Source organism: Diorhabda carinulata, chromosome 4, assembly GCF_026250575.1.
Source record: "Diorhabda carinulata isolate Delta chromosome 4, icDioCari1.1, whole genome shotgun sequence".
NCBI lineage: Eukaryota > Metazoa > Arthropoda > Insecta > Coleoptera > Chrysomelidae > Diorhabda > Diorhabda carinulata.
The window spans coordinates 12,546,329-12,571,742 of record NC_079463.1 but is presented as its reverse complement, the minus strand read 5'-3'; the positions used below and the strand labels follow the sequence as shown (position 1 = coordinate 12,571,742).

Genomic DNA, 25,414 nt, shown 5'->3' with positions numbered 1-25,414 from the left:
CATCGATACATTTTTTTCATCGAGCATGTAATTGAAGACTATCGCGTTGTTAATTTCATCCGTTTATACGTATATAGTTTGTTATTTTAATATTCCAGGCCGCGTCTAAGGTTACACAATACGGTAAATTAGAAACTAATAACAAGGAGGATTGAATATAAATAGTTAGTAACATGTTCTTGTTTTCATTTACTTATTTTATATAAAGTTAACAAGTTTGTAGAAGATATACGATATTTGTACCATGAGAATTACAAATTTTATAGTTGGAGAGCTGTCGCATTCAACACATCTGACGATGAGTTAGGATTAGCAATAATAAGATCTTACGCTGATTCTGCCTTCCTGTGGTGGAGTTCTAATTAAAATTTAGCTCTTTCTTTGTAGGATGTTTGTATGTACGTGCTGTGATTTTTCTTATCAGTTCTGGGCTAACGAAAATTTCAAAGTAAAAACGATAGCTCACTGTTGAATCAGGATAAACTTCCTCAAATTCAGAGTAAAGTCTATTCATATTAACGGAATTCAGCGATTTCTTTGGCGCTTAGCACATTATTTACTACAAGTCTTCACTAATTTATGTATTTACCTCTGAAGGAATTATCCTACTCCAAAATATGATGCAATTTGCTCGTATTAGATCTTATATTATCTCAATATATTAAATTTTAATAACATTAAGGAACAGTAATAGTTACTGACATGAAAATATTTTACCGATGGATCTTGAAAACAATCTCGCATCTTACATAAAAGATAGATGATAGGAGCGGAACTTACATCCGGTTATCTATTTCTCTCTTCCTTGTAAGAGCCTTGCTCCCGAAGGGGCTTAACAAATGGTGTTTAAACGGCAGACTTCTTGGATAATAAATTGATTTCATATGCATACACTATGCTGCCACAGCTTGCTAGAGTTATAAACGATTTTAATGTATTATCACGAAAGATTTTTTATAATGGTATGGAGGTGTGACTAAGATTAGGAAGTGCTTCAAGAAAACTAACGAAAATTTGAATTTTGCATCAGCTTATGCGATCAAACTCTATAACAAAACCAGTATAAAATTGAAAAGGTAAATTTGACGAAAGGAAACTGTGAGAAGATTTCCAATTGTCCGACTAAAATATTTGATAAAATTAATAAAACTGAATTTATGGAATTACGATGAGTAAAGAGAAGAAATCTTTCCAAACATGATAATATCGACTAAAATCATACTAAAAAAATTGGAAATCTGAAAACACTTTATAACAATTTCAGCAAAAGACAACAACATAGAACACCACAGGGTTCAGTAATTAGTCCAGCTCTATTCCTGATAGTTATCAACAATATCACATAAACCAATAAAAGTCAGAATCTATGAAGATGATCTGATTATGTACATAAAAAGCAATAATCTAACAACAATGAAATCAATTTTACAATCACGCATAAATATACTCGACAAAATGATCCAAAGCCTGCAGCGAAAACCAAATGCATAATGTTCTCTAAAAGAGACCCAAAAACCACTATTCGAACTAAATGGAATTCCTCTCGTTTATGTATCAAGAATCATATATCTGGGAATGATCTTCGACTCGCAATTAAATTGGAACGAACACATTAAGGACCTTGTCATCAGATGTCAGAAGGGACTAACCCTATTAAAAGTTCTCTCAAACAGAAATTGAGGATTTGATTAAGAGACTTTACTCTCTATCTAGAAGCATTTCATAAGATCTAGGATCGATTAATGGTTGATCGCCTATGCCTCCGCTAAAAAACAGATAATAAAATGTTTAGATACCATAGCCAATCGAGCTTGGAGAACAGCTCCTATTGGAGGTTCGAATCCTCTGTCGAATGAAATTTTTATTAAATGAGGGACTTGCTCTAGAACAATTTATAAACTTTTACGCCTGCGTTGGCGCTTTAGTTCGCGTTCAACATATTTCGAAATGTAATTCATAAACACAAACATCCACGCTAGCTATCGTGAAAACAAACGTTATGCCAACGAGATTGTCAGCGCGAGCGCGAACGTATATATTTGTAAATCCACCTTTATTCCATAGGACAAACTCATAAACAAAACAAACAAACCTACATGCAGGTGAAGCCCATATAAGAGTCTTGAAAAGAAAAAGAATCATAATTAACATTTCCACTGCGACGCCCTTCTATAATCGGGCCAGTGAAACTTTCCCGGCTTTGTCCCATTTAGTAGGTCTAGACCAGGGACCGGCAACCTTTTGAGTCAGGAGGGCCAAAAATTACAATTTACAAAATTTCGAAGTTTCTAAAGAGCCACAAAATTTTTTATTGTCAATAATATTTATATAGTATTCCTATAAATGAAGTTTTTTGGTTTGGTGATAATTTTTCATTTATAAAAGTAGTGATTTCCACACTAAATTAGATAATTTACGTGTGGAATTATTAGATAATTACCAACAATTTAAGTGAATGAAATAAAACAAATAAAGATTTACCCACAACTCTAACTTCAATAACAAACAATTGGACAAACAAATTCAATGGAAATGATCTTGTTTTAAGTTTCAAACATGACTCTAAATTATCATTTATTAGTTGACTGGATAGTCAGCTATTCAAATAGCAATTTCTTCACCTCACTGTAGAAGCTTTGCAGACTATTCCATCCGTCAAATCGTTGTTGCACCTTTATTTTCCCCTAGCATACTTCTTGCTCCATCAGTTGTTATCAAACGATTTTCTTTAAATTGATCTTATTGTCTTCAATGTATTTTTGCACGACATTCGCTATACCTTCTCTAGTTTATCCCGAGAAAGGTAGCAAACCTAGAAGTTCTTCTTTGAGACGACATATATCAGACAAATTTGTACCATTTGTACCGTGTCTTTTATGTCGCATGACTTAACGATAGCAAGTGATAGAAGAGGCAGATTAAATATCGTTCAAATATGTTAGAAAATATTTTAGCTATTATATCTTGTACTGTTTCAGCGGATAATGGTAGATTTTTATTTTTTTTTTTTAAGATTTTTGGTTTGTTATGATCCATTTTTTTACGTGGATTGCGGGGGAGGAGACGAAAAAAGCAAGTAGAAGTCGATAAGAGATAGAATCTATGCCTAATCCTCGTCAATAGATTCAGAACGATTTTTGAATATTTTTTTTTTGATAAAATCAATAATATTTGTGGTACTAAAAAGCCGCAACTTCACATCCAAAGAGCCGCATGTGGCTCGTGAGCCACAGGTTGCCGACTCATGGTCTAGACGAATGTTCTGTGCCTCAGGACAATCCCCAAAGTCGCGTCAAGATTTTCATCATCTGACTGCTGCAACTGATTAAAATAGTCCTTTCTAATTGAATTTAGAAAATTTAGAAAAAGTAATACTAGCAGTGAAAAGGTTAAATGTGTTATATAGCAAAACATCTCTAGACTATTTAGTAGATAGTGAAACAATCTAGAGGAAACAGAGTTGTTTATTGCTCTCAACTATGGTCTAGAATTGATAGTCGTTGTGGTAACCTAGCCTAGCTATTTTTCTGCTTCAACCTAATAGAGCAACTAGTAATGTAATAGGTGATGAAGAAAAAATAATTTTATCTTGATATTGTGAACTGGAGTGGAGTATCGACATATATAACTTCTTTTAGATATTCAACTATCCAACAATAGTAAAACAATAATAAATTTCCCAAATATAAATATGAAATAATAGCATAGCACTTTCAAATACTTCTTCCTGTTACCCATTAAAGAATTTGTAATTTCAAGAGATCCCCAAACCTCCTGATCAAATCCTGCTGTATACTACGTCCAATATGATAACATAACATCAATAAAAATAATTTTTGATGATTTTTACAAATAAGGAAACTGTTAATATTCCTCTTCTGGTTGATAGTATTCATTTTGTTCTAATCCTCAATTGGATACTTCAAATTAGTTAGATATATCAAAGATATGAATCAAGTAATAAATATCTATTTAACAATTTTTCAAATTTCTATTTCGAATATTTTTCTTCTGCGAAAGCTTAAAGAATACCAAGTGGCTTTCGTTTCTCACCTCATACCTTGAAGTTTCTTTCATGTTATTGTAAAATTCGACGTGATAGGGATAAGGATGGTTCTGATCAGTTGAAGCTTGGATCTTCTTCCAATGAATCATAACCTCTTGTCTTCATAGTCTTGTCAACTAGAGGGTCATTGAACGTTACTCCTGGATTCAAAATGATTAGCCTTGGTGGTAAAAGTGACTTTTGCCTCACATACATACATGTATACAACATATATTTTGGAAAATTTCGATTTTTACGACACTTTTGTAATTCCATACGCACCTGAAAATCTAGATAGTTCGATATTAAATAGCTGAAAGTCAACAATTGGGAAGGTTTTGTTCCTGAAAACAAATTACAAAACATTTTAATTTACTGATATAAACAAACTGGTTATCCATAACCTTTACTCAACACTGAATCATTTTGTACACCCTGTGTATACGTGTCCATAATAGAACATAATATACATAAAATATTCCTCAAAGGGACAGATGTTATTAACGAGATATACGAAAAGACTATTTCACTCTACCCTTGAACAAAGTTGTAAAAGAAAAACATTATCATTAACCGGGAATAAGGATCTCGTTCAAGTTGGAGGAGAAGCCAAAGAGAACAACACGACGAACGAAGTTAAATAGGTCACGAAAAAAATCAATACCTCATCGGAAAACGAGAAAAAAAAGGAAAGAAACAGCAAACAGAGAACAGGGACCGCTGCGATGCACTCAGATTCTATATGTGGAAATCATAGGCGGAGAAATTTAAGGTAGTAATAATAAAAATAAAATTCGTATCTACCCGGTGTAGAATCATACTAAAAATATGCTAACCTGGGCATTTCCGAAGATATATTGATATAATAGCCTACTATAGAACCAAACGAAATTTCAATGTCAAAATATTCTCCTATCAATTGGATACATTTATTACAGCGAACCTGCAACGTCTCTAGACCTTTTAAAAAAATGTTTCTTCTTGCTCTGCAAACCAGATATTCACAGCTTTTATTACCTCCTCGTTGGAAGAAAATTTACGACCTCTGGATAGCTTTCCGCGTCTTTTCTCTTTAATTTTTTCCCGTAGAGTGGTCAGTAATGTCAAATAGTAATCTCCAGTTATTGTTCTACCCTTAACCAAAAAATCAATCATGATTACTCCATGGCAATCGCAAAAAAACTGAAGCAAGAACTTTTCCAACAGATTTTTCGACACGAAACTTCTTAGGTCTTGGAGAACCAGAGTTTCGCCATTCCATCGATTGTTACTTTGTTTCACAATACAATTCGGTTTAAGAAGTCTACATCATTTTCAAATTGAGCATAGTTCAAACGCAATGCTTCTACCCTTGCACGCTTTTGGTAAACATTCAAACATTTGGGGATCTATTTTGCAGCAATTTTTTTCATGTCCAAATTGATGAGAACTATATGATGAACGCGTTCTTATGAAATATTCAGTGCTTCAGATATCCGTTTTAGCCCCACGGTCTGATAAAATCATGTCATGAAGTAGAAACTGGCCTTCCCGATCGGTCATCATCTTCAATGGAAAATCTACCTCTTTTAAAGCTTGCAGTCCAATTTTTCACGATCGTATACGAAGGACATTGATCACCAAGGGTATTAAGTATATCTTCGTAAATCTACTTACCTCTTAACCTTTTTAAATACAGGTACTTGATGAAGTCTCGATACTCCAATTTTTCGATTTTCACAATTTTGTTGGACATCTTTTTTCTTTTAATTTATCGCGTACCTCTGGCTTACTTTTTTGACGTCAAACTTTACACTGACACTTCTAATAAGTTATTATTCGTTGCTATGGTAACGCAATATTTTGTTTATGCATAGGCTGACTAGATATCAATACAACCTCGTAGTACTAAACCTTCACAATAGTTTTCATTCAATTGGTAATCGCCTGAAATCAACCGGTTCAGAACCACGATTAGAATTTCTTTCACATCCTCTACGTCATCACGGTCACTTCCTTTATGGTGTTACTTCATCTTGGTAGATAAAAACTATGAACTGGATACAGCATCGTTGTCAAAAGCTTATACAATTAAAAAGAATGAGCCTGTGCGTTGTTCTGATGCAGGATCTAGCCTATCTTGGCGAGTTTAGATCGCACTCAGTAAACAAGAGCCATCAGTCGCTAATATAAAACCTTACAGTCAACGTATGGCAAACAGGATTACATTCAAAATGAATAATACCCTGGATAACTAAATAAAACGATTAACATCGCGACTAGGACACCTTCGTTATTTTTAGATGTACCTCAGTCATTTCTACGGGTCCATAAAGTCATGCAGCTTCTAACCTTAGCTCTGTCCCGTCAAGAAACAGTTTAACCTTGATGATTCCAAGTGCCCTGTAAGAGTAAAGACCATGACAAATCTTTATCTTGCTCCCGAGCGCTCTTAGCGTACGAGGACCTCTGAGCTTTAACCAATGCTTTTGGCAAGGTAGAGCTCAACGCCGTAACATCAGTGGTGCGGAGAAAAAAAGGAGAAGAAATTATTCGGATCCTAAGGTTGCCTCGACCCTTCTTCAACAAAGGGCTTCTGACCTGGAGGTACAGCCTGTTAAGAGTCCAGAAACCCCTATTTCTACGCCCATAGAACAACGAGATGGCTTCAAAATGCTAAAACTACACCCGCAAGAGGTTCCGGTGCTGGCAGAATCGAAGGAACGATCAAATCTGCAGCTGGCCGGCTTCACCGAATAACAACTGCTAGATGACATTGACTTGGTGACCAGAGCTATCATTCTGTCACCCTCTGACAATTTTTTCCTTTTCTTTTGGTTATGATTTCGACAAAAGTTTCAAGCCAAAGCGCCTGATCGACTTTTCGAAGGTCATCAGCCTTCGGTTATTCCCAGTGGGCCACGACGAGCCTATCTTTGGTCGCCCACTATTCTACTATAACTTCTTATTTAACATCTAACTCTCAGAAAACGAACGAGTGATTAGGCGTCGGTCAGACGTGATCATCATGCATAAAAAGTCTATACGAATGGTAATGGAAGCTCCTTCACGTTGAACGTCTTCTATTAATTCACGCCAAATTTTGTACCAATTTTTCGCGAAACATTGTTAAAGGTTTTTTTCTAGATTTTCGATCACAAAATATTGCCTGTAATTTGAGACACTAATAAGAAACTCGTGATAAACAAAGCCCTTCCAATTGCACTAAACACGTCATATCAATTAGGGCCTCAGTATCTATTTTCTTTTAGTGAGGCTCACTTAAATGGTTCTTAATTGTTTCTCAAATGAGAAAATTCATGAATAACGTAAAGGTATTATTTATGGAAGCCGTGTGAAATCAAAAACGCCCCCCACCCGAGATCCAGCACTTTTCAAAATGTCAATGATCAAATTTCCTTCTTCAACCAACACCTACGATCTACTCCACTGGTGTAAACCCTCCAATAAAAAAACTGGACTTATTCGTGTTGGAATGTTTATTGGAGAGTATTTCTTTTGTTTGTAATAGTAGCAATAAAGGCATCAAAACAGTTCATTCATCGGCTGTAAAGCAAATAGATAACTAAAACGTGGCCCGAGTAGAAGTTGTGAAACTAGAGACCTGTAAAAGAGCAAAATGATGATGCTGTACACAAGACACTATCCTACAACGGCCTTTCCAGTAGCGGTACTTTTTTGCCTCAAGGTCTGAATTCAAGAATAAGTTTTATTATTCAGCAACGCTCAATTTACACATAAGATCAACGTTATTATTACAAGGGATATAGCAAAAATATCAACATATTTTATTTAAATATTAAATGTTTGATATTCAGATTATGAAAAATGAAGTTTAAAATGCGAGACTGAAAAGCCATAAATACCGCGTTTCCAAGTTTCAGCAAACCTCACACGACAAAAAGACTAGAGGATGACTGGAATGAAAATAGACTGACTAAAAAATGGAGGATTCCTTATAAAGGCAAGTAATGGGCAATCACTGGTTGGCAGGTGTATTTTTAGAGCATATTCCTCCCTCACGCAACAAAAAGAATAGGGGACGATTGGACAGGATGTTCAATTAACATTCGAAAGTTGTTTTTTCTCATCTGAAAATAGAAGAGTCCTAAATAGGGCAAGTAATGGGCAATCACTGGTTGCCAGTTATCTGTTTGGGAGATTTTCCTCCCTCGTGCAAAAAAAGACAGGTTATTAAATTAACATCGGAAATTAGTTTTTCTCTACTGAAAATAGAGGATCCCTAATAACGATAAGTACTGGGCAATTACTGGCAAATGAAATTTTGACAGATGACATCACAAACATGGCAGAAACTAAGGTTGAGAATGTGTTGCCAGCCTCTGAAAAGTCAATTTCCATTTATGCCGCCATCGTGTGGGATAAATATATTAGAAATGGTCTAGAGATAATTCTAAGTATCATAGAATTAGTATGTCACTGTAGCTTTGGTCTATTTTTTTCGCGAATCAAATGTACTACAAAAAACATATATTTTCTTATCAGCTTTTAATATCTGTTTCCAGGATAATATCCGATTTGAAGTTATTTAGAATATCAAATTATGACGATTAAGATCAGTCAATTTATGTGAAGTATCTATTTTACATATTTTATGCATTTCTAAGAAAGATTTGCATATTTCTTTTAAAAGCTTTTGGAAGTAGAGCGAATAAATTTTCAATGTGGAATTATTGACGAATCATATCACCGACAATTGAAATTTTAATTATATTAGGATGAGTATGAAACGACAATAAACGTGTAATATCTTTAATAATCTATATCCCAACCAAAAACACATTCTTAAATTAATATAGAATTCATTTCATTCGTTAAAAAAATTATATTGAGCTTAAAGATACATTCCTTTGACCTTTTTAACACACATCGGTTCAGTTACGCGAAGACTACAGCAGGCTTTCGTGCCCTCTAATAAAAGCCAAAAACAATTTCATTTGAGAAATACATATGTCGTTATCAAATCAAATTATTTGTTTATCCTATTAGTTATGTCTGTAGGTCATATGAGGATTTGTTTTGCCCTCCAGCCGCTCTACACCTCTGTCTTGTTATGCCTCCAAAATATGTAGACTCCTCTTAAAAAAAGCTATTTTCCTGGGGGTTTCTTGACCCACTTCCTAAGATAACAATAATCCTTGGAGGCACTTCTCCTCTGTCATTCCTGTAGTCTTAAGTGATATTTGACCGACCACCAGTTTAATGTCCAGACATCTCGAAAAGTTCCTCAAGCTGCGTATGGTTATAAACCTTTTGGATTGTCTTAGACCTAACGTATTCTTTCTCTATCTGACTCTTTAGCCTTCCTTTCATCTCAAGATGCCACTGTAGGACTCTGGTCCAGAATATGGTACCGTTACCCCTTTTTGACAAGTTTGTCTGCTCCTTCATTACCAGTTTTGTTTTTAGGGTTTGTTTACACTCCACGCTGTGAACGTGCGCACAATAGGCTTTGAGGTCGATTTGGCGATATTGTGTAAGAACATATGTTTGTTTCTGGTAACTCGGTTTTAACAAATAGTGAGTACTCTTCCTAGTGGTATGGAGAGCTCGAATTCTGGTCCAAAATTGATCCATACATCTTCTTGCGCTAGTTTTAAAAATCTGCATATCGAAGAGATACATTTCGAGCTTGGAAAAGATCTTGATTGATAATTATCACTTAGGGCCGTACTTACCTTTATTCTATTATATCTGAATGGTACTTGAAATTCGTCAAAACACAAACGGTGCCAAAAAATTTTGAAGCAATTTTGGTATAATGAATTTTTACTCTAATCTCGGCAGTGGCACTTGGTATAACACAGTTTATTTCGAAATAATGACTCTTCTTCAACTGCACCAGAGTTTCTGGTTCAGAGATCCTCGTTTTTCTTATCTCTCAAAACTTTGTCACTTTTTAATATGAGAATGATGATCATAATTAAAAGCAAGTCAAAATAACAACTGATGTTGGACACGTTGTGGAGAGCTACTTTAAATTTGTTCATCTTGCCTAAAGTGAAAGGGGGAAAATATTTTCGAATGTTTACTGATTGTGTTAGATGTCTTACGCAATTTTACGCAACAGGAATGTGGATGGTTGTGGGGTTAAAACGCCATATAGGAAGAGCTAGAGTTACAAAACAATCCAATTCAGAGATCGCTGCTTTAGGCTGTACAGAACCGTTTCAGATCAAGTACTACCAAAGGTTTGTAGATTATACAAACCCAATTCCGTCTTCATGTTGTCCTACCTCTCACCCCTGGGCACTAAAACAGTCAACTGGTTTGGTACAGAGAACACCAAAGCTAGGTCCTTGGATGGAATAACCTTCAATTACGAACCAAGATTCTATTTGGACATGTATGAAGACCATATAAGGTTAGAGAGGCAGCAAGATGAAAGATATGTACACAACATTGTTGAAATTATGGTTTCAAGGCTATTGCTTAGCTTATAGAAGAAAATCGTCGTAAACATTTACCAAAAAAGATATAGAAATTTGAACCATTAATCTTCTTAAACTTACTTCAGTGACTTAATTTTGTTATTTATAAACAATATTTTCATCACCGGGGTTTCGAGTATATCTTCTTTTCTATGTCTCATCTCCATCCCTTATTTTGACTTGTTACCTTTTAGAAAAATAGTTGTAACTTTAAAGCTAGCAATACCCGTAGGATTCTCCAATTTTGGAGCCTCCATGGTTACAGGCAACAAACACAACTACAAAAGGACAACCCAATTAGGAACGACCCGGCCTATCAAGTCATTTCGAATATTCTAGTTTGTTCTATTTCATTCTTGGATAAAATGTATAAAACTCCAGTTGTAACAGTAATCCAAGCCCTGCAGATGAAATTTTTCCTTTCGGGGCCATTCTATGAAATACTGCCTAAAATACCCTGCTTAAAAATGTCCCTATCCCTCACCAAAATGAACCAATGGTTTCTTTCTCTCGGTAATCCACTCTAGCACTTTTCACAGTCCAAAATCTTCATAGGTGACACCCGTCAGGAAAGTGAAAATACTGAAGCTAAGCAAAAAGGAGGTGTCAATTGTAATTTTTAAGCTCTTATAAACAAAAGTAGGAAAATGCTGAGGTTTAAGCTGTTTCTAACTTTAAAACTAGCAACAACCGGAGGAATTTTGAAACCTCCATGGGTTAGGAAGACAAAGTATACCTCAAAGGGGGTACCAAGGCAATTAGGACTAGCTAGTAGCCAGTAAATATTCTTAGTCTATTTAAGAAACGTTTTCGTGAATGATCCTTTCAAAAAAAACAAAGAAGCACGACTTCAGTCGTATGAATAGAGACAGACCAAAACTTCTATAAACGGTACTCCCTCAGGGATGTAGATATACTGCAGCTAAGCATCAGAAATAAAATCCTGGGGTTTGACCTGGTACTAGCTTCAAAGCTAAGAACACTCGGGGAGCTCTCCAATTTTGAAGCTTCCTCGGGTTAGGCAGACAACGAGGACTGCAAAGGGACTACCTGGCAATCACGACTGACCAGTAGCTAGTGAATATTCTTGGTCTGCTTAAGTAACGTTTTCTTGAATGATGGTAGAAGTTTATACTCAGATCGTTCCAAAAGAAAACATAGAAGCCTAACTCCAGTTATATTAATGGGGACAGGCCAAAACCTTCATAGGTGACACCCCTGAGAGAGGAGGAATGTTGCTTATAAGCAAAGGGGAGGTGTCCATTGTAATTGTTAAGCTCTATTAACACAAGAAGAAAAATCCTGGGATTTAACCTGGTGCTAGCTTCAAGGCTAGCAACATCCGGAGGAATTTAAAAGCCTCCATAGTTAGGAAACAAAGATCCTTCCAAAAAGAACAAAGAAGCATGACTCCAGTCATATGAATAGAGACAGGCCAAAACCTCTATAAACTGTACTCCCTCAGGGAGGCAGAGATACTGCAGCTACGCTAAGAGGAGGTATCCTTTGCAACTGTGAAGCTGTTATCAACACACGAAAGAAACTCTTGGTGTTACCTTCAAAGCTAGGAACACCCGGATGAATTTTGAAGCCTCCATGGGTTAGGGACACAAATTCGACCGCAAAGGAACTATCCATGTGATTAGAACTGGCCAGTAGCTAGCGAATATTGTTTGTCTACTTAAGAAAATATTTCCTGAATTATGTTACAAAAAAATACATGACTCCAGTCATATAAAAGCAGACAGGTCAAAAGCTTCTTAGGTGATACCACTCAGGGAGGTGAAAATATTGCAACTAAGCAAAGGAGAGATGTCCATTGTAACGGTCAAGCTCTATTAACGCAAGAACGAAAATCTTGAGATTTGACCTGGTGCTAGCTTCAAAGTTAGCAACACCTAGAGGACTCTCCAATTTTGAAGTCTCCGTGTTTTAAGGAGAGAAAGAGGTCAGCAAAGGTACTACCAAGGCTATTAGGTCCTTCTTACCATTAGGTCCTTCCGTAATGTCCTTAAAACATTTGAGTTTGTTCATTTTCATTTTCTAATCAAATGGAATACACCTCCAGTCGTAGCATACAGATCGCGAAGAGGTTGTTTTGATTTCGTTTTCTTTTGAGGATAATATCGCATTTATTTCACGGATATGGGAAGGTAAAATAAATAAAACAACTTTTATATGCCATTGTTCATATAAATAGGTCAACATCATCTATAATATTACAATTACAATAAAGGAGGCTACAGTTTCAACAAGAATAAAATGTCCTTAGTCATTTTTCAATAAAAAAATTGAAAATATAATTGGGGAATAGATGGCAATAAGGGGGAGATAAACAGTATTTTATATCTCGTTTGTTTTATGTAAAGCACCCATTAACAACACTCGTTTATTTTAATCGTGGGATTCCCCGAAATAGACGATATACGAAACAGTTTCTTCTTTCCTATTGTGTAATACGAATGTATTTTATCATTTCAAACAGTTATTGACGTTATTGTGAGTAAAAATTTAAATAATACAGGGTTCAGTAGCATAACTTTGTTTTTTTAATGCGCGCCATTCGGAGGCGCAATGCAAGCACAGTTTAGTCGCCATCATACATTAGAAGAGTGAATTGGGTGCGTATGTCGCTGAGATCGACACGCATTTCGGAATCGTACTATTTCAGCCTTATTCCGGACCGGAACTAAATTGTTATATGGATCACTACATTTAGGTAAACCAAGACAAATCAAAATTTCGTTCCATACAAGATGTCGATTTCACAAGAACTGTCAAAACGTGACTACAATTCTCGAAAGAAGGTCTGTAAGGTCCTTCCCGAGGACGCTATCGGTTTAATGATGAAGCTCATTGGTGTGGTTCCATGAATAAACCAAATTGTGTTGATACCAATCCTCAAGAATTGTTTGGAATGCATTTGCATACACCTAAAGTCACAGTATGACGTACAATTTCCTCAGGTGCAATTAATGGCTTTTGCTTCGTTAAGAATATAAAATCGCAGTGTTTGTGTACCAATAATGGCATACACAACAAGAGGTACCACTTCCTAGAACGCCTATCTCAATTAGGGGCGATTTGCAATGCCAGATTTGTTCCTTTTCAATTTTTTCTAAAGTCCAAAAGATCTGCAAGGTTTAAAGAACAACATCCAGGAATTACCTAGAGGGCATTTGATTCCGCAAGAGTTGTTTCAAGAAACTACTTTCTGGAACGCCTCATCTCAATCAGGGGTGATTTACAGTGCCGGATTTGTTTCCTTGTAATTTTTTCTATAGTCCGTCCAAATGATATTCAAGGTTTAAAGAACAACATCTAGGAATAACCTAGAGGACATATGGTTCCAACAAAGGCACACACCGCAAAAGATTTTTCAAGACTCTACTTCTTTTGTGATTTTTTCCACAGTGCAAAAGATTTTCATGGTTTAAAGAACAACATCCAGGAAGAAATTGCCAAAATAATGCCGGGTATCGGTTTATATGATTTCAAATATGCCTTAAATATGATGAACAAGAAACAGTGCATACCAAAACAACCCTTATGGTCCATGGTATGGGTTGTTTTAAATTTTTAGTTTTGGTACCAATTAGAGTGAAATTGGTAATAAGTATCATCCCTTAAGACCATCTACATCGGAAAAAAAAGGTTGTGCATATCACCACTATTTTTCGTTTTATAGCGAATAGTGAGAATTAAAAATTCTTTAAAATATCTAAACAAATAGAAACAGCAATATTTCTAAAACAATTTATATGGGGGCTAAAAAAATCATTTTAATAAATATCTAATTTCAAATCTCCTACCAGTCTATATAGAACTAAAATTTTTAAATAAATACTATTTCTAACACTAATCAGATATATATTCAGTCCTATTATCCAATATTCTAACAACATAAACCACCCTTTAAACGTGATGTCAACTATTATAATTCTTTTACAGAAAAAGAGAAACATTGCTTTTAGAAAATGACAACTAACTTAAAGAAAGTGAAATAATTTGAAAAATTTTCACCCAAACCGACATTTCATTTGATAAAACTCATAATTACATTGTCTGGTCCTTCGAGCCGGGTATAAACCTATGGATTTTTTGATAGACCAAACAATAATGATTTAGTAATACTTTAATTTAAAAACTGGTAATTATTTTACCCTTCTCAATGGAAGAAGTGATAAAAAGAGATAAAGTAGAAGAATATGATGAAATAACAACGGAAATACTAATAAACGAATTTCAAATTGAATACCTGCATATAAGAACTAAAACTAAAACAACAAATAAGGCTTTAAAAAAAGGGGAACTCAAAATCACATAGAGCAAATGATAGAAAACAGTATACCAAGGAAAATATTATGTGTGAACTTAAATAGACAAATAAAAGCAGTATCTGGAAAGTTTTAAGCCAAGAAATGACTAAGAGGGCGAAATAAGCTCAATTCAAAGACAAGAGGATATAAAGATGTGTATATGTTCCAAAAAAGAAGAAACAATAACAATTTAAAAAAAACTATCATGACATGATGTTGTAAAGGGTGTTTTCTAACATGAATGTTTGGAGTATACAAAAAAATATATTTCAATATTTTCAGGTTCAAATCAATTATTTCAATTACGACAATTGTAGAACTATATATTTTATAGTAACAATTCAAAGAAAAATACGAAAAAAGGCTTTTACTGACTTGTACTCTGTTGTAAATTGAATTAGTTTAATTCGAGATATATAAGATGAACCAACAAAAGACATGATTTTCAAAACCCAAATGTCACTGTTGTGTACATCTCAGCTGAGAATGCCATCCGTAACAGCAATAACTGAGGTTTCTTGAAGATAAACAAACACTGCTGTGTACATCTCCAAATAACCTAAACAGTTTGTTGTGAAATTTGGTAACTGATGACTTAAGGAAGAAGAAAACTGTTAAAAAGCAACATTTGAGAGTTGAGAACGGGACGTGTTCAGTTAGAGCTAAGCATACAATCCATAACAGCAATAATTTCGTCATAAACAAAAAAGTTAAGAAAACAAAGAGAAGAAAAAGAAAATAGAAAGAGAGAAAGTATGTAATGTAAGGGAGTGCAAATTATGATAAAAAACTAAAATCATAGAAAATGTATACTTGTATACTTGAAATAAACAAGAATAATAGAAGTTCCTTGATCTGGGTGCAAGATCAGATAAAAATCGAAGAAAATAGAGACCAATATACCAGAAAAAAGGTGACACCTTTAACTCACCTGGAGACTTTCTGGTTGTAGAAAAATGCTCCATAAGAGATTTAAAAGAAAAACAAGCTTTTCGGGGCTAAATCACTCCAAAAATTTTCTGCAGAACATAAATACAACTGATTCAAAAAGTATGAATCTCCTTACTAGGTGCTTTCTGCCTTTTCAGGTATTAACCGATCAAATTAACTTTAATGAATGTAAATTCAGTGTATTGGAAGAAAATCCAGTACAACTAGATAAAAAGTAATCCAATATTTCCAATTCAGAGTTTATTAGAGTTCGGAACTGAAAGGGCAGCTCTAATAGAACATCAAATTAGCGAACTGTTTGTTTTTTCTGAATCACCATGTATATATGTGCCGTAATTGAAATGATGATAGTAATTTCACGTGAACAAAGTAAGTTTACATAAATATATTATAAATAATTTCGAGATTGGTGGATGAAAATATATAATAAAATAATCATTCGCTCCCCTATGGTTCCAAAACCAAAAATAAATAGGAGACTTTTGAGGATTTTCTCACAAAAACAACCGTATTGAGGATTTCCTTACAAATCCTTTGATATTCCGCGTTCAAATGTGTCGAGCCTTAGTTTCAGGATAATGAAATACAGTCGAACCGAATTTCTACGAAGCCTACCATAAGCCAGGATAATTGTTGTTTCTCCTCTTATGAAAATGTATCCACGTATTACAATGAAAAAATAAATTAAAACTCAACCAAGAAAACCATTAGAAGATTTAGTCTAGCTTAGTTCTAGTGCCACATGATTTATTATATTGAAACGAGTTTATGGCGCGCAGTCAATATAATTTTATTGCTTTGTAACTATAATATTTCAGTGAAACTGATCACGATCTCGATACTTAAGAAAAAATCTTGAGGTTTTAATGTGGAAAAAGTACCAGTTCTGGTTATACTGAACCAACTTTTCAGTAATGGTGTAATTGTGGCTAAACTCGGATAGAACCACATTGGTTCCATTCACACGAAAAAGGAAGCTAAATATATGAGAAAAATATACCTAGGAGAAAACAAATTATTCCAAAACAGGAATTAAAGTATCTGGGAATCACCCTGGCTGTTATGGAAGGAGAACATCAAGAGGATACTTTTAAGAAAGCTATAATGGTCATCATGAAGCGCAAGAGAAGGCAAAAGGTGGAGATGTAGCTCCCAATACTTCTAAAGATGTACAACATGATTGTGAGCAGAGAAAACTGAAGCAGCAGTCGATACCTGAGCAAGATTCAGAAATTGGTACGTACCTGATTTATAGAGTCATGAAGACTTGTCTAACATCGGCACTGGAAGTCATTCTAGACCAAACTCCTCTGCACATTGTCGTAGAAAGAAGCATTAACTGAACTAGATGAATAAAAGAAAGTTCTCCTAATGCTAACACATATAGGAACGAGTTAGCAAAAAAACTGTAGAATATATGCCCATCTGCCTTTAGAAAAGGGGCACAAAATCAATAGGAACCCATCCTAGCACCTTTAAAATTGAAGTTCGAGCCATTGAAAGGTGTACATAGTTCAATTTGAACAGGAACTACCAGAAAGGAGCTATAGTAATACTTTGGGAAAGTGAAACAGCTTTAAAAACTCACAAATAATCAAGTCAAAATGGATCATGGGATGTTTAGAGGCCCAAACTGAGTAGATGAATAAAATAATGTTCTTCTAATGCTAACAAACTAAAAATTCTATAGCATATATGCCCATGTAGCACTAGAAAATGGGCACAAAAGACCTTACAGGTCACAGTGCACGACAAATCTCATATCTAAGTGTTCAATGCTCCAAATTACACTGTCTTATCCTTCGATTCTTCCAAATATTGTTAGTTCCTAACCGGCTCGAAGGACCAGACAATGTTATTGTTGATAATTCCAAGAATTCCAATTTGGTTCTAGTTACGTTAAAATTAATGGCTGATTAGTTACTAAATTGTATGTCAGTTTGGAAGACGTATATTAAAATATTGTTTTGTTTTTTTTACTGTTTTGGTAAGAAGATCCTCATACTTTGCAATTTATAAAAAATATTTGAAAATATAAAAAAATGGAATAGCTTATAGAACGTATCCTTCTACAAGGTGTTTATAAATTTGTTTGAAAAAATATGGAGATTCATTGTTGTAAATTTGAATTGACTATGTGTTCAAAAACTGTTAGTTCTTCAAATTCTTGAAGATGAAATCTCATAAAACGAAACATCTTCATATTTTTTCCAATTTGAATTTATAAACGCCTCTTACATTCAAGAATATTATTTAAAAATACAGTTTAATGATTCTGTATTCTCAAAATTTGCATTTAAAATATTTTAATCTCGTTAAAATAACTATACAGAGTGTATTCAGTAATTACTGAATTTTTATTTTGTATAAATTTATAGTGCATTAAGCAGAAATTTCAATACAAATACTTCTATAGTCAAACGATATTTTTTTTAATTATTGAATAAATTTTTATTTCATATTTCAAAAACAGCTCTGAAATGTGAACATTAAAACAAAAATACCTAAAATCTGACAGAAAAAAACTCAAGACAATCACAGTACAAAAAATAAAAATATCACAATCACAAGAATTACAACTAAAATTATTATAACGGTCCACTGCCTCCGATCTGAAATATAAAGATCACCATTAACAAAAATTGCATTCTCGAGAAAATCAAAACAAATTTCCCAAGAAAAAACCTGTAATAAGGGAGAATTGGCTTAAATATTGGAAAGTGTTCTAGCTCTAATATATTTCCGAGGTTTTGAATACTGAAATTATGGTCAAGTGCAATATAAAAAATGATGAATTTAATGTTTTTAAAAAAAACGAAATAACGAAGATTTTTTTTACTTTAGTTTAACGTGCCTCGACAGCGCTGGTCATTGGCACACAAAAACAATCATAAGTTAAATACAGGACTGTTACAAAATCTAATGCATAAATTAAATTATATTTTCTTATACAGCTTGGTGGCTTTAAGAAACTCCACGATTTTTCTTATATCCGTCGGGCAGTTAAGTGTTTCCTTGAGGTTGGTTTTCATATCAAACTGTTGATATGCGGTAGAATATTCTCTGCAGTCGGTGAAGATGTGCTTAACAGTCACAGGAACTTGACAAGTTCGGCAGACAGGACGACTTTCTGACGACATCAAATAGCCGTGAGTAAGTTTCGTGTGGTTAATGCGAAGTCTTCTTATTGTCACAGCTTCTCTCCTATCCATAAAGTTTAGGGAAATGTGAAAAGTAGTTGGGTAGATTTGATGTAGTGCTGTAGTACTCTTGCTCCATGTATCGTGCCAAGATTTTTTAATGAAACGAAATTTAAGACGCCGCAATTCTTAACTAATAAATGTAAATAATTTTTATTATTTCTATACTTTTATACATATTTTTATTTTGTACTTGACCATAATTTCAATCCCAAACGATGATGTAATCGAAAGCTCGGAATATATTTAGTTAATACACTTGGTGTTCAAGTTTGTCACAATCCCACTACGAAAAAGCCTATATATAAGGCTATACATTCTATTTAGAATTATAGCCACTTAAATTGAGCTCTTTTGATTCTGTATTTTTTGGGAGGTCAACCCACATTTTATCACTACTTATTCTTTCTGTCTGCATCTGCGTACAACAATCATGTACTTCTAGATTCTCCATTTCCTGTAGAATCTGATCTTCCCATCTATTTTTCGGTTTACCTGGCAAACTTTTCTCGTTCGGTCTCCATTCTGTACTTTTCCTTATCCCCTGTCGTTTTTTCATTATTTTAATGTGTCTGTACCATCGTAGCCTTTTTGCTTTAATAATATTTACTATATCCTCATTCTCAATTTATGGATACTCATCATTTCCAACTTTCAATGATCCATAAATTTTTCTAATTATTCTCCTCTCATATATCCTTAGTTGTTCTTTGGCCATATTTGTTTGTCTCATAATTCTGCAACCTTTGGAACTACTAGTTTTATTGCAGTCTTGTAGATTTGGTTACTTGGCTTATTCTCTTGCCCTATATCCTGCATGAATCCTTTGTCTTGTCTCATTCTTTGTGTCATTTTTGTTGCTTATTATTGTTGCCTAGAACTTAAATTCATCGACTACTTAAAAGTTAAGGTCATTTATTATTACTGTTTCTTGTTTCTAATATTGTATTCATAGCATTTTCCATGAGTTGTTTTATAATAGGAATGGAATATACTGTTGATTTTCCTTCTATACCACACTCTCCACATCCTTTACATGATCTGAAATATTCTGTGCATTATTTTATCAGCTCATTCACTATTTTTCTTAACCTCCGGTTTTTTGTGCTTTACTTTATTGAATATATAATTACATTCTACTTCTGTCCTTTTTTCTTCAAATTCTAGGTTTGATTCATTATCACTTAGATCATCTTTGTCTTCTTCTGTTAATAAATTTTTGAAATACTGACTTCACTCTTCTTCTTTGATATCGTTTTCCAAAGTATCCATACTGTTATTTGGCCATTTTATTCTCTGTGTTCTCTTTCCTTATTTTTAGTTGTTTGTAGCTTCTTTTTTCTCTTCAATTTTCATTGTACATTCCATTCGAGATGGCAACTTGTTCCATATTTCTGTTAATCTGAATTATACTCCATCGAAACCTCTAAGTGGTTGCTCTAACCTGCTGACTCAAAGTTTCCCATATTAAGATCGGAGCTTCACGATAACCAATCCAAAGTATGGATATCTTATTCTTGGAAGATTTTTTACCCCCTCCATAACTAGGATGCATTAGTAGCATTTTGTTTTCTATTAATAGTGCATGGATGAGGTTCCAAAAGGTATGTTATACAAAGATCGGTTGTTAAAAGTTTAATACCACCTCATACCAAAACATAGCTTCTTGTTTCATTTATTGTTGCCCCAATTTTGATGTCCCCCAACAAACTAAAAATGTTCTGGTTTATAGTAGAGAGAGGACCAGTTGTATAGAGTAATACTGCTTTTTACTGGCTTTCCACTAACTTCATCTAGCTAATATGGAAGTTATATCGTTGAACAAATTCTTGCTGCATGTTGCACTATTAATGGATCAATTTCATGTCCATGTTATATACCAATTCATAGTATCGACTTTGTCCAAGTCTTCTTTCAGTTCCTCGATACCATGTCAGTTGTCTGGAGCTCATAGATTGAGTTATCCCAAAGGTGTCACTTTAAAACCTATTTCCATGAGTGCTATTGCACCAGAACATTCTTTGCATGACAGATTTTTTGTCTCGAGTTGCATTTTCAGCGGTCCAAATTGTTATCAATAAACAATAGTTTCAATTGTTAGTGAATTTGTTATTTTACACATGGTACAGTTAAAAATTATCATTTTTAAGCCATCGGTTAGCATTCAAATATTTTTCTAAAGTGGATTTTTTCAATTTACAAAATGCAATGTACAAAGTTATATAAAAAAAAGTTCCTTACCATCAGAAAGTCGTAGAACTTTGGCAACCTTTTTCATTGTAGAATCCAATTTGGAATCAGTATTTTCTAATTCTGTTCCAAATTCATCCAACATTCTAAAAACAAATTCATATTTAACTATGGAATGATTAAAACCCATATGAAACTATTATTATCATTATATTTCAAATGAAGAGAATATCATTAGCAACAAAATCAAACAGTACAAAGACAAGAATGGCGAGAAGTTTTACTAGAAAAGTAAGTTTATGGTTATTAGCATCTAAACTAGACAGTAAGAAGACAACAAAGGCGAGACATTTCACTGGAACAGTTAAGTTTATGGTTATTAGCATCTAAATCAAACAATATGAAGACGAGATCAGTGAAGCATACGTTAACTGACACAGTTACGTTTACGGTTATTAGCATCAAAATCAGCAACAGAAATAGTAAGAAGACCAGATTGGGGAGGTTTAATTGATACAATATTATATTTGACGTACGAGAAATAATAAATTTAAGAATATTATTTGGTATTTTTGTCAGAATGAAAATAGAACTGCAACACGAAAAAAAATCCATAACAAAATTAGTGGTATTGAAATCTATTCTGAAAGACTACAAAAAAGATGGTGATGTACTATACAATCAAAAAGTGATTCAACCTAAAAGTTTGTGTATTTTAATAAAAAATATGAAATTTTAAGCAATTCTTTATGTCACTAATTATAAGACTCAAAAATTGTTAAACAATTCAGAATTTGCACTTAGAAAACATAAAACACAAACAAAAATCTGTTGAGGAAATTATTTTCACCCAAAATCACAGTGTTCCCATCAGATATTATATTTTTAAAATTATATTAGACTCCCCAGCAAAATTGACCCTTAATTTCAATATTTTTAATTTCCAAAAAAATATGGTTAGGTTAGGTTAGGAATGCATTTGAGGTGAAAACTATTTGTAGGTGGAATTAGAACTTCCAACAAGTATAAAATGGTGTATTAGTTTAATTCAACCGCATATTGTAGGATATACAAAAAAACGGAATTGTATTTCTTCTCTGATATCAATTACAGTTTCATATTGTCCAGACAAGTTTCAAATCTCATTTTTGATTAAATTTTGTTCAGGATAATTCTATATTTCAGTCAATATAAGAAAATTTTGAAATTGATTAATTATAATTGTAAGAGACTATCAGTTACAATAAATCGAATGGATAGAGGTCAGAATTGTTATCCGGCTATATCATTACTTAAAAATCATTTTGGATCCTTCTTGGTCAATCATTGTCATATATGAAGATAAAAAGGTACAATTTATGTATGTATGTTTGAGTATTAAGATAACTTTTTACCCCTTCATATTAAAACCACCCTAATCTATCACTGATCTAATATAATATACATATCTTAGTTGTGGGTAATACTGAGCAAACCTTCCATTTGCTCTTCTATATACAGGAACATTTCAAACATTGTCAAAGATGTAAAATATGGACAAATACGAGAATATTACATTCAATTACTGATGATTTCCAGTGAAAATGATCTCTATTAAACTGTATTTGTGTTCTTTGATCTATTGCAGTTGCTGGTACTACTCAAACTGAACTCTTTATTATAGTATCTCTTATATATAAGCCCATAAAGAATATTAGTGAGTGTTACTACCTACAATTCAGTCTAATTCAGATTTGCATCAACCCTGACCAAATTTTCTTAGATTTATCACTTGGGGCCTTCCCTATAGAATTACAAAGTTATAAAAGAATTTGAATCATTTTTAAGGTTTCTAATATGTTCTATAAAATTTAAAATAGAATATTCTAGAGACTCCAATCTACTATGACAAATAAATTTCAAATAATTTGTCAAAACTGTAATTTCCTTTTGAATTTCCAGTTCTAACTCCATTGGGTGATAATATTTATAAATTAGTTTTAAAATAAGCAAAATATCATTATCTGATAAAACGACCCCTAATTGTAGTATATATGTTGACTTACCCCGCTTGTTCATCTAATTCAACCCCGATGTGTCTGGAAACTGTTTTCAAAGAACCTAAAGAATCACTGATAGCTTCCAAATGTTCTTCTTGTTGTCTCGTTAAATATTGTTGTTGGTTAAGGGTATCACTCAAAAATTGTCTCTGAGGACTATCTAAATCGTTCTCCAATTTGGAATATTTTGTTGTAGCATGAGAATTTGCAACTCGAACAGGACTACTATCCAACAAAGGCTAAAATGAAAAGGAAAAATGGTTATGAAAGCTAAATAATAAAATTTGATTTGAATATTAGCAAAAATCACAATACTTGAAAATATTTTTACCTGTCTTGCAGTACGGTCCTTATCTCTACTCCGATTCATGTTGATTCTTTCTTTTATAGACTAAAATGAAAAGAAAAACAAAAATCTAATTTATATACTTGATTAATTGATATAAAATAGTTTAAACACCAAATACATAGCTAAATAACATTAAATTTCCACATCAAATCTCATTGAAATTATGACTACATGCTTCAACAAACATAGGCTAAATCCAAATTTATTATATAGACTGACCATCCTTTCCCAACATACCCTACAATAGACCTTAATAATCATATTACTGACAATTAAGAGTCCCGATGTCACTTTTAACACCAAGATTGAATATGTACACAAAAAAAATCCCGAGCAACATATTTCACTAGTATAACACTCAAGTGAAGAGATATGAATAAATTCACTACATGTAATATTTATAAAATGAATTGCCAACCGCTGCCTTAGAAAATTGAGATTATTGTATATCTATTTTGTCCATTGAGTATCACAGCTTCAAAGACTTGTAGGACTCTTTTATACCCCAGCCCAAGCCTAGAGCACAATGTTACAGCCATGATGGATTGTAAGGCACCTCTGCTGCCTTAGCAAATTAAGATTAATGTATTTCTATGGTGTCCATTCAGTATCACTTCAATACCCTTCAGTACCAAAAATTGAACCTAGTGATATATGTATAAAAACATTAACTAAGAAGTATGGTAAAAAGGATGAAATGAAGCTACTTATAGAAAATTTTTCAATAAAGATCCAAAAAAAATTATATTTTTGACAAAAAAAATTATATTTTTGACAAAAACGTGATTTTAGTAGTATAATCAGCAGAAGGACGTCAATTGAACTGCATTATCAATCTAATAAAGATAAAATTATGAAATGATCAAGAGAACAAAAATTAATGCTTATAATAGTTAAGTTTAAAAGAAAACTTACCTTTACTTCGTTTTTAGTTGAATCAATAAAATGTTTCCTTGTCGTTAGTTCTTTGTTGTCTATTTTAAATTTAGAAGGATTTTTTTCTACAATATTTGTGAATTATTAAGGAAAAAATCTTTTTTATGAAGCAATTAGTATATTAATTAAAACAGGCAGCTATTAAAATGACTATGTATTTGTTAAAGAAAAGGATATCAATTGTATCTTCTAAATCTTCTAAATCCCATTCAATGCTTCTCAAAGAATTTTTAAGTTCTGTATTGGTCCATTCTATTTCATCTTTTGTAATGCAAACACTATCTTCTTGTAACTCAGTCCATCTAAGATATAATCCTCGTGTTTTATTTAATGCTTTGAAGACCTCACTTTAAACAAAATAATGGTAATCACAGTAATCAATATTGATTTAAATCATTTTATTCAAATAAAAAAGCAGGATCTACCGTAAAAGAAAAAAAAATTACCTAAAATTTGCTCATGCACTTTATTTATGCGATAAAATACGTGGTTTAAAAATTATTTGGAAAAACATTTCGTGAGCATGCAAACATTCATTTTGCTTACTCTTTAACAACAAAAAAGGGATCCTCCAGCGTCATGACAAATTAAACTCTAGAAAAGCAAGTACTTCGCTTGCGATAAAATTGGAAAATATAAAAACATATGGGAATGTGATGAATTATGCTTGTTTTAGGACTAAAGTATTTATAGAAAAATCAAATGTGATCAAAGTATACATTTTGACATCCAAGAATTTGACTTTTACCTGAGAGACAGTTAATTAACTACAAAGGACTACCAACACAAATATATCTGTAACTTTTTGGCTTAATTCAAAATTTCCGCTTCAATTTCATTTCCGACAATTATAACCAGGTAAAATTTAGTAAATAAAATTTCCCTAGATTAAACAAAGAACAGTATATTGAATATATTGTAAGAGCGAGACAG

At 33.2% G+C, this 25,414-nt stretch overlaps 1 protein-coding gene across 1 annotated transcript; it reads right to left on the bottom strand.

The window, feature by feature from the left end:
* Positions 1-12,669: 12,669 nt before the first annotated feature.
* LOC130893381 (syntaxin-6) lies at positions 12,670-25,227 on the bottom strand. Its single transcript, XM_057799432.1, has 7 exons — positions 25,028-25,227; positions 24,659-24,828; positions 24,461-24,555; positions 23,528-23,587; positions 23,203-23,435; positions 21,209-21,303; positions 12,670-18,379 (listed from the first exon to the last, which is right to left on the bottom strand). The coding sequence occupies exons 1-7, from the start codon at positions 25,060-25,062 to the stop codon at positions 18,303-18,305; spliced, it is 765 nt and encodes a 254-aa protein (XP_057655415.1). The 5' UTR covers positions 25,063-25,227; the 3' UTR covers positions 12,670-18,302.
* Positions 25,228-25,414: the final 187 nt, after the last annotated feature.